The 10,407-nt window shown below is 37.8% G+C and overlaps 1 protein-coding gene across 1 annotated transcript; it reads left to right on the plus strand.

The window, feature by feature from the left end:
* The first annotated feature begins 7,302 nt into the window (after window positions 1-7,302).
* Window positions 7,303-10,148, plus strand: six2a (SIX homeobox 2a). Its single transcript, XM_079473720.1, has 2 exons — window positions 7,303-8,147; window positions 9,269-10,148. The coding sequence occupies exons 1-2, from the start codon at window positions 7,588-7,590 to the stop codon at window positions 9,588-9,590; spliced, it is 882 nt and encodes a 293-aa protein (XP_079329846.1). The 5' UTR covers window positions 7,303-7,587; the 3' UTR covers window positions 9,591-10,148.
* The last annotated feature ends 259 nt before the right edge of the window (window positions 10,149-10,407 follow it).

A 10,407-nucleotide genomic window follows, 5' to 3' on the forward strand; every position in this document is an offset into this window, starting at 1 on the left:
TCATATTTTCAAACATAATGAATGCAGTAATAAAAAACAACATAGTTTTCCCATAATTTGAGAGAACAGTTCACGGGGTGTAGTAGCCTACCCTTCCTGCAGTTACTTTCAAGAGCACAAGACGCGTTTTGGAACGCAACCTATCGTGTGTGCAAACCTGTTCCCTGAGGCTGTGGATTGCCTTTTTATAACGTTGTAAATAACATTAAGTTTAAATGACAGCCTGATCAAGCGTTTTGGACTTTCAAAGATGTGACATCTCAGTCAGGACGTGCATTTCTTAAAGCACACCATTCTTAAAGTCTCTCCACTTATTTGAAATGTTAAGGCGGGCCATGTAAAGATGATTGGCGGGCTGCATTTGGCCCACGGGCCGCCAGTTAACTAGCCCTGCCATACAGGTTTTAAATGTCAAGAGAGTGAGTAAATTGACAGAATTTTCATTTTTGGATAAACTATCCCTGTTGCTCAATCCAAGTTCATATAGAGAACAAAATCAACGCTACTATTCCCCCAACTGTGAAACCCTAAATCGCAACAACTCTTTTTACACAGCTTCAGCTGTCACTGATGATAATGTTGTAAACCGTATCCAAACTTAATCAGAGCTTAGACTGGGCTGGAGAACTGTACATCTCCCCCTGCATTCACAGGACTCCAGGAAGACTCCGAACAGCTGCTGAGGCACTTGTCTGGACTGAGTTACGGCAAGGTGCCTTTCCCTCTGCTTTTATTGATAATATTACTATAGTTGATGTAAATATGGCATAATGGCTTTCTCTCAGCATGGGCCACTGCTGGCCCGAAGACCAAACTCTGACCCGCATTCCACTCTCCCTCAGGTGAGGCTCTGGCAGGGGTCTGCAGGAAGTCATAAGAAGAGTAGGCAACAGTAAATATCTAAATGCTATCCTTTCATATTTTTATATACTCCCAGTCGATGCCGGTCATAGCTTTATGCAGGAGCATAAATAACTTGGGTCCTACGTTTAAGCATTTCCAGAGAAAAGTGCTACTTTTTGTATAAAATGGTAAGAATGACTTCCTAATTTACGGTGCTGGATGTTACACAAATGTGATCAAATATATACAGAAAAGCTTTATTATTGGAATTTTATCACATTTAAAAGTAACATAAAAGAAAAAATGTGGCATCAATATAAACACGTTTAATAGATGTGACTTATTCACAATAAACGTATGTCTCTTTTCATAAATGCTCCCGTTTTGTGGAAGATTCCCAAATTACACCGTTTATATGGATTCTGAAGGAGTAATTAAGTATATGTTGTAACTGTAGAACCCACTGTTTCCTCTCCCCACGGCCATCTGTAACATATACAGACACATTTCTACTTTGCACACCCATCAAGCCTTTTATCTGCCCTGACCTGTAGGTGTAAAGTCCTCTTTAATGCATGACTACTGAGGACCGCTCTACTATCCGACTTCTGCACCAGCTGCCACAGAAATTGTTACGCACACACAGGCTTGTGTGTGTTGTCCTAGTTGTTGCAATCTACACGGCATCAATAAAAATGCATTACTGCAGTCGTTTCATTTGTTTGGATCAGTCATCTGATCACAACTGAAGAAAAACCTTCTCACACTAATTTTGATCCATAAAACACATGGAAACAAGATAAAAATCAGCACTTACACAAGTGATGGTCAGATAGACTGTGCTTGGAAAAAAACTAACAGAGAGGGTAGTGTAGTTAGGCACACTTTGTGCCGCAGTAACATACACCAGCAGATGTCTTCTCTTATTGTTATGATTAGTACCGCTGATAACATGAGGCCAAGTTTACACTTATCACATTAACAATATAATCATATAATAGGACCTATATGTGTTCTAGTTTCGTAGGAAGATTTTAAGAACTGTGAAACACTTGGGCACCCCAAATAGGCCACACCGAGGCTAGTTGGCACAATGGAAAGCTGTCAGGCCATTATTTCAAGGACTAAAAGACAAATGTCTTATTTCAAAATACTGTTTGTTTTCTCTTGCAGTGTTTTTAGTGTTGCTTTCAAATACCTAGTTTAAAAGTTAATGAAGCCACACTACAGAGAAATAAAACTATTTATATAAACTATTAAATATATTAAAATCTTTACCCAAAAGATTTGTAACGTTTCAAATATTAGAAAATTACATGGTTTATCAATTAGAGAATTAAAAAAATATTTAAACAATTTTACCAATAGTATAATTATAGTACATTTTATAACTGGATATTTTTGTACATTACATTTACACATTTGCTCTTTTCTAATTTAGGTTTCAGAAGTGTTTCACGGTTTAAGGGCAGCTTCCAGTTTTGGCAACCACCCTCCATTTTAGTGGGAACGAGAAAATTACTCAAATACTTTGCTTAACCCGTGTTTTTATATAAATATAATTATACAAATATAGTTGCTTTTTTGCCAGAAAATGCACCTACAAAATTCCCTGGAGTTAAAGTAAAGTGTGACAGCTAGGCCTGGTCTCCTCTATTTAAAGTGTTAAGTTCACCATACGAACACAAAACGGACAACACAATATAAATTGAAATAATGTTCAGAAATAAACTTGTTAAGTTCCGGTTAGATACAGTTTTAGGTAAACTGATAAGTGAACGTGACTGAAACATCATGGATTGCCTTTCTGTTTTGGAATGGACACATGTAGCCATCCATCAGCTTTGTGTGTGTGAGTGTGGGTGGCCTGGAATGATGGTTGCATTGCAACTTGTTTTTAATTGACAGTAATTCCACTTGTCCTTATAAAGAAACAACGCACAAAAAACTATGCAAAATTATATACATATTGCTGTGCTTATCCTACTTCCAAAACACGCTCTTGTAAAAAGTGTTTGAACTAAATTAGGGCTTCATCTTCAGTCCTGCATGTTAAACATTCAGAAATGTTATTATGAATTATGTCGCCAAATGCAAAAATGTGATTTTTGAATAATAAGATTGTTTTAATAATATAATTGTATACTAAATACTGCTATGACAAACAAAGGCAATAAGCTTATTTAAAGACATGTTCTTGTACCAATATAAAGATCTTCTGTTTTTTTTAGTCGAGGCAGCTAACTACCAAACATTTAAAAATAGTAGTATTTTCTGCCAGAAAACTGCACAATCAGTTATAAACCTCCATTTTGAAAAAAATACCATTTGCTTTGCATGTTGGAAACATTTTCAAGAATTCTTTCTTATTTTTAAACGAAAGGACACTTATATTATATTACTTTACATGGTTAATGATGTGTGCTCGTACATGCTGTATAATGCTTTTAAAAATGTCCTTGTCACCTATCGAAATATGAGAAACAACCACTGTGAATAGATGATAACTATAAAAGTACATGTCGAATGCCATAACACATGCACACATAATACACACTCTCACTACTCTGATCACTGCTATATTTTGGCTACAAGTGCAAAACAGCCCAACCACCAAAAATGTCTCGCTCTCAGTCACCGTGGTGTTGATGGAAACTAATGCTGACCTGGAGAAGTGCGAAACAAGAATAAATCTGAGGCAAATAATCTGAACACATGTTCTTACTTTTCAATACCAGTTATGCTTAGTTCCATATGATTTTGAGGCAAGGTAACATGAATGCACAATTATAAATACTGGATCCCAAACAGAGGTTTGCATTTTACAGTTGTTCTTTTAACATGCGAATCTGCATCAAATCATGGTCAAGTATTGAGAGAGCCAACAATATGTAAACATTTGTACACTCTTCTACCTAAAATGCAAACAGTTCACACTAAATAGTTTCATATTGCCTTCATATAATAATTAGACAAACGGAGCAGTGTATATCCCAAGGAGGAAAGGCTCTATTGTCATAGACAATTATGATCTGTTATTGCTTTTGGGACACAACATCTGGTTGCAAAAGCTGAGCCTCCATGTCCTAACATAATTAAATACATTTTTGATTAAGGAAAATTACAGCAATATAATAAAACCTTTATAAAGAGCATAGGGTTTATAAGCAAGAACGACACCGCAGTAGGCTTAAATATGTTTTATTTAATCTATAGGTTTTGACCCCATACTTAAATCTGCTACACTTGAACTTTGTTGAATGTTCTTTTGTTATGTGGCGAATTATTATAATACTAAATTTCTTTCTTTTAGATTTTCTCAAGGTTCATCAAATGTTTGAAATAGTTTAAATACGAGTAAAATTAGTAGTATTGTCCTGTTTCATCTACAGATATATATAAACTTGCAATTTAATTTTATTTAGAGAATGAAAAGGTTAAATTGTTCTTATTATAAGAAAATGTAATGTTCAGTTTACCAGACACTGCATACAAATTAATGTGAGATATCCAGAGTCACGTGCATCTCTGATGTCTTTAGTTGAACGTGCTGGCGCGCTCGGCGCTTCGTAGTCTACAATCATTAGATTTGCTTAAGAAATTGTGCCGTTAGACAGTGTTATAGCAGACACAAAGCAGACACTCTACATGTCACGACCACCGTCTCCTGGGAGAGAAAATGCAAGCATGTCATAATGTGTGCAGCAATAAACAGACCCTTATCTAAGAGCTTAAAGTATAGTTCCAGAAACGATACGTGTACAAACTCTAAAGGTTGTCATTTGTTGAACACCACGGACCACGCACGTCACCAAGCCCACATTTCTCGAAATGCACTTGTTGCATGAGCGTCACTATCGATAAAAAGATTCACTGGTTCACGATAGAAATTTTTTGGAAATAAAGTTTGTTTTAAATAACACAAGCGGCATTTGTGTTGTCATTCGAATTAAATATTCGACCATGAGTCTTTTTTTGTAAATGCAATGGATTATCTATTCACGTTGGTTTATCTCAATATTTAATAACGACGAATGACTTGTTTGTCTTCCACTGAGCCGCACATTGACACCATGCGTCTGGGTTTAATTCTTTCTCTCTTAACATGACATGCATGAAAGAATGTAACTCATCAGGTCTTCTGGGGCAGGACACGGAGCAGCCGCGTACTGCCGCCACCCTGCGCTTTCGGCAGAGGAAAAAACATCTTGCAATAATCAGTCCAATTAGTGGAGGTCGCGGCTGCGCGCTCTCCGGTTAGCTGTGGGAGGTTGTCAAAACAGGGGGCGGCTATTAGACGAAACGCGATCCCCATTCATCAGTATTGTAATAATCACCATGCAGACTAACAGCGCAGGTCCTGCGATGCTCTGATCAAAATGATCCGTGGAAACAAGCCGTTTACAAACATTGTCAAGGCGAGACGAGAACCTTGATTGGGCTTGTCACTGACTTAACGAAATTCTTTGTATATGTTTGTATTTTATCTCTATAAGGTACATGTATGACTAACAAAGGATTGCTCACTATATAGCCTTTGGCTGCTTTAGTAATTGGGTTTTATGGTTAATCACAATGTAAATCAGAATCAGTTGAGGCTACCCACGTTGGTGTTATCAGCAATCCTGCAAATCAGATGCTAGTTGATAAAGTTTAAAATCACACATGGGAATTCTGCGCATAATCAATTAAAGAGATTAAAGTAATCCGTGAAATGTTTACTTACAGCAATGTGCACTTTAAGCGACATACAAAAGCATATCTGAAGGCTGTGCTTGTCTACGAGGTTGGCATTAATTGCTCATTTTTACGTCATTAATCACAAAAGTAATGTTTGAAATGTTTGCGAAATTACAGAATCATAGGACGGACTTTTGTGGTTAAAGATCTTTGACTCTTTTGCTCAATTTAATGGAATCTGTGTGCTGTAATGATAATAATTTTTATTCATTATTATTTTTATTATTACATAAATCATTTTCATGAAATAAGTCAAAAATGTTTTTTCTTTTACTTGATTTTGTTGACTTGATTTGTTGCCAAATATTGACTACTTAAGACCAAATAGGCTATGCACCAACGTGCTGACGTTAAATATTAGTATACATAAAGATGTTCTTTTATTTAAAATCACAAGCTGGAAGGTCATTTTATCTTTTTAATCTTTTCATCTTCCTAACCTCACAGAATTTTACAAGATCTGCAGTGTAAGCGAAGTGTAAGTTTTCAAGTCTCTTTTACACTATCAGCAAACCACGTCAGGCCTTCATAACTAAATATCTTCATAAGCAACTTTCTCTAGCCATTACAACAAAGCTGGCATGGCGTCATAATTTTTTCTATTGCTGTAAGATGTGACTTCATTGGGGTTTCAAGCATAATTTATATACAATCACAGTGGTGAACCTTGTTTTTGTATCACTGTTCACGTTGAATTAAAATCCGTACATTTCGGAGCTCATTGGTTAATATAACGATTGCTCATTGCCTCTTAATAAACGGGCAGATCGAGGTTACGACGTTACGGCCCTCAGATAACATTGATCTCAAAACTTTAAAAACGGTTTAAAACTTTTGTCGACAGCAACTGCAATTACATGAGTTGTCTTACCAGCATCAAACGACCCTCGTAGTGTGTAGTGCCTCTTTGTCTATTCGTGGTATAATGCCCAATGGCTATTCTAACGTGTATCCTGTAAAACCTCCATGCTAAACGACCTCCAACCCTGTCTCCAATGCATGAATTACAGGCGTGTGCGCGTGGCTTATCCCCAACTGCTCAATAATGCATGACACAGGAAAACAGGGCCGATTAAATGTTCACTACATTTAAAAAAAGATTATAAACCGAATAAAGGACAAAAAACAAGAATACTAATGTGTATTTTTACTTGTGATTGTAGGAATAGTACTTCACAATTTACTGCGGAAAACACAGAGAAACCTTGGGCATGCTTTCTAAGATTCCAAAGCATTCAAATATTTTTGTGAAACGTTACAACGGTAATATTTGCATAGGAAGGGTGGATTTTGCTTATGGCCACTCACAGTACGGGTCCAGTACGGGTTTTGAGAGCATCTGGTGCGCCTTCTGCTCTAGCTCGCTCGTCTCTGATGCTGCTACCTCGCTGCATCGCAGATCTGCGCTCTTTGGCTGCTAGGAGTGTCTGTCAAGCTCGGAGTAAAAATGTAAAATCCAGGGAAATCGGGGCAGTATTTCGGTGTCGGTGGGCGGGCTCTAAATGAAGGGAATAATCAGTCGGTCGGCCCGAGGAGCCACCTCAAAGCATATCAGGTTACTTTGAATGACAGCGTAACCATGGCAAATAATTTGACTAAAACTATTGTCTTATCCTCACCATCCCCGGGTCAGATAACCAACCAATCACAGTTCACATAATCGCTTTTCTTGCCAGCTTAGAATAATATTATTAAAACAAGCGAGCGAGGTCCTTCTTCGGGAGTGCGTTATGCTGAAACGGCATAGAAGAGGTGGTGAGCGACTCACGCAGGAGGAACAACTTTCTCTCGTCTGCTTTAAAGGGATATACGGTGTATTATGCGTGCTTGACAGGATCTAACGTTTTGTGCCTCTCTCTGCCAGGAGTGGATTTTGATTCGATCAACTTTATAAAATCGTTTCTCCAAGTTTACCTCTCAAGAGTTGACTTTAAATTCACAGAAGAACTCTTACCTCTAACTTAGACATAGATACAAAAAGTGGACGTTTATTCGCGAGAAATCATGTCCATGCTTCCAACATTCGGCTTTACGCAAGAGCAAGTGGCGTGCGTCTGTGAGGTCCTTCAGCAGGGAGGTAACATTGAACGTCTCGGGCGCTTTTTGTGGTCTCTGCCGGCCTGCGAACATCTCCACAAGAATGAAAGTGTGCTGAAAGCAAAAGCCGTAGTCGCTTTTCATAGGGGAAATTTCAGAGAGCTTTATAAGATTCTCGAGAGCCACCAGTTCTCTCCGCACAACCACCCGAAGCTCCAGCAGCTGTGGCTCAAAGCGCATTACGTCGAAGCAGAAAAGCTCCGGGGCCGCCCTCTTGGGGCTGTTGGGAAGTACCGCGTCCGAAGAAAGTTTCCACTACCCCGGTCCATTTGGGACGGCGAGGAGACAAGTTACTGCTTTAAGGAAAAGAGCAGAAGTGTGCTGCGTGAATGGTACACCCATAACCCGTACCCTTCCCCGCGGGAGAAGAGGGAACTGGCAGAGGCAACTGGGCTAACAACAACACAAGTCAGTAACTGGTTTAAAAACAGACGTCAACGGGACCGAGCAGCGGAGGCTAAAGAAAGGTAAGAAAGAGTGTTTCAACTTTAATACCTGTGGACGGATTATCTTTTAAAAAATCTATTTAAAAGCCTAAATTAATTAAATGCGATCATGTATTGAGTGTCGAGTCATAACCGGGCCCCTGGCACAGAAAATTATAGTTTTTCTAGTTCGGTGTCACTTTTTACAAGTTTTGTCAATGTCCACATATTCTCCACTGTCTTAAGTTTATATTAGGTCTACGTTTGCGAACTACAAATGAATGTGCTGATTTGATAATTATATCATTTTGTATGAATATTAAGAAAGCCTAAGCGTTTACATATGACGTGCGTTTTATAACCTAAACAATGCCGCTTGTAATTCAACTTGAAAGTTTTGCGACTTGTAAAAGTTATCTGAGCCTATATGCATTTAGACGTTGTCTCCCCAGGCGTGATAGTCAATCTAAACCACAGTGTAAACTATATAACACCTATGCTTTCATAACTTAAGCTTAATTAATACTTCATGAACAGTTACTTGACATGTTGTGATTTACTTTACCTGAATTGTTTCTAGTTCTTTTATGCACAGTTAAGGGTGACATGGTATTAACGCGCTAGTATGCTGTACAATTTATATAATATTATGGACGCCAGTTAAAATCGAATGCACAAACACTCACAAAATGGTAGATTTTTTGGAAAGATGTAGAGTTTTCTGTGTTTAATAGCCTGTTGAATAAATTGTTAATACTTTTTCTAAAAACTAAAGCACAATACAGAATCAAAGCGTTGGTATAAATTAAGAATATTTTACATAGGCCACAAACACAGTAACAATGGGCAATTATTCAAAATTCTTAACATATTAACAAATTTGGACCAGGCCAAAATTATAAACCTATAGTTACCTTAATTTATATAATTTTTATTTAACTAGCCTATAGCTTCGATCTAAAGCCAGACCTCAGATGCAGGCAGGACTACATATAATAGTTATTCCTATTAATATATTCTGTTGACGGATGTGTTTACACACCAACATTTACTGATAGATGGTTAGTATTGAAATGTGAGAACAGTGCGGATTTTAATTATGGACACGGATTTGTTTTGCCAGATGTTGCTCTAACTCTAAATTATCATTGTTGTTTTCACAGGGAGAATAACGAGAACTCGAACACAAACAGTCACAACCCATTGACATCTTCTATGAATGGAAATAAGACTATTTTAGCAAGCTCGGACGACGACAAAACGCCGTCTGGCACACCAGATCACACCTCGTCAAGTCCGGCCTTGCTCCTCACGTCAAACCCCGGGCTACAGTCCCTTCACGGCCTCGCACCTCCACCAGGGCCCAGCGCCATCCCAGTGCCTAGTGCAGATTCCGTACATCACCACCACCACCACCACCACCACTCATTACACGACACTATACTGAACCCTATGTCTTCAAACTTGGTCGACCTTGGCTCTTAAACATATGGACCCTGTAAAAGGACGCTGGTACATGGACGATTAGCGTAAAACATCTCCAGACACTTTTAGCGTGATGAAAAGATAAGGAATGCACAAAAAGAGTTGTGGATGTTTATCGGCTGAACCACTTGCAAAGCTGATATTGGAGGGCCTTGAGAGAGGTATTTTTCTAGAATGTAATGCGATGGTTTATTGATAATAAACATGCGAATAAACGTCTTAATTCTTGATATCAACTTATTTGATATCGTTATTTTAGATTAATTTGCAACTGATCCGAGACTCCCCAGTCGCATATTCCATTTGTTTACATTTTCTTTAAAAAGGCCATAAATAGTTTTTCTTTTAATGGGATTTCGTTTTATGAAATGTTTTTAATACAGACAATGCATTTTTCGATTAATTAATTAATAAAGCACATGTCCTTATTTTCATTTGTATTTTACTTTTGGAAAGCGACTGCATGTAAACTTTGGGATCAATAATAAACTATAAACTTCCACCCATCATAGTTTCATTTACCCTTTACAATAAAATTAAGATGCATTTACTGAGCAGTAAAATGTTGTGCAATGGTTTGTTGTGCAGGTGTCTTGATTTGATCGTGTGGGTAACTTTTTGCAATCGACAAATATTTCTGGACATGTTTACAACAATTTTAGATTGTGATATCGATTAGAGATTCAAAACAAGATGGTGGAAAACAGCGAATTTTTTTGGAGGTCATGTGACTAGTCATAACGTATTTGATTTCGGCAGTGACACTTAACCTACAAACCTGAAATATGACATTCTCTCTAAACTTTCTTTCTACGGA

Source organism: Barbatula barbatula (genome assembly GCF_947034865.1).
Source record: "Barbatula barbatula genome assembly, chromosome: 14".
NCBI classification, from domain to species: domain Eukaryota; kingdom Metazoa; phylum Chordata; class Actinopteri; order Cypriniformes; family Nemacheilidae; genus Barbatula; species Barbatula barbatula.

Coding starts and splice junctions, on each gene's coding strand:
- six2a (XM_079473720.1), top strand. CDS start 7,588: ATGTCCATGCTTCCAACATTCGGCTTTACGCAAGAGCAAGTGGCGTGC. Junction 8,148..9,268: donor GCAGCGGAGGCTAAAGAAAG/GTAAGAAAGAGT, acceptor TTGTTTTCACAG/GGAGAATAACGAGAACTCGA.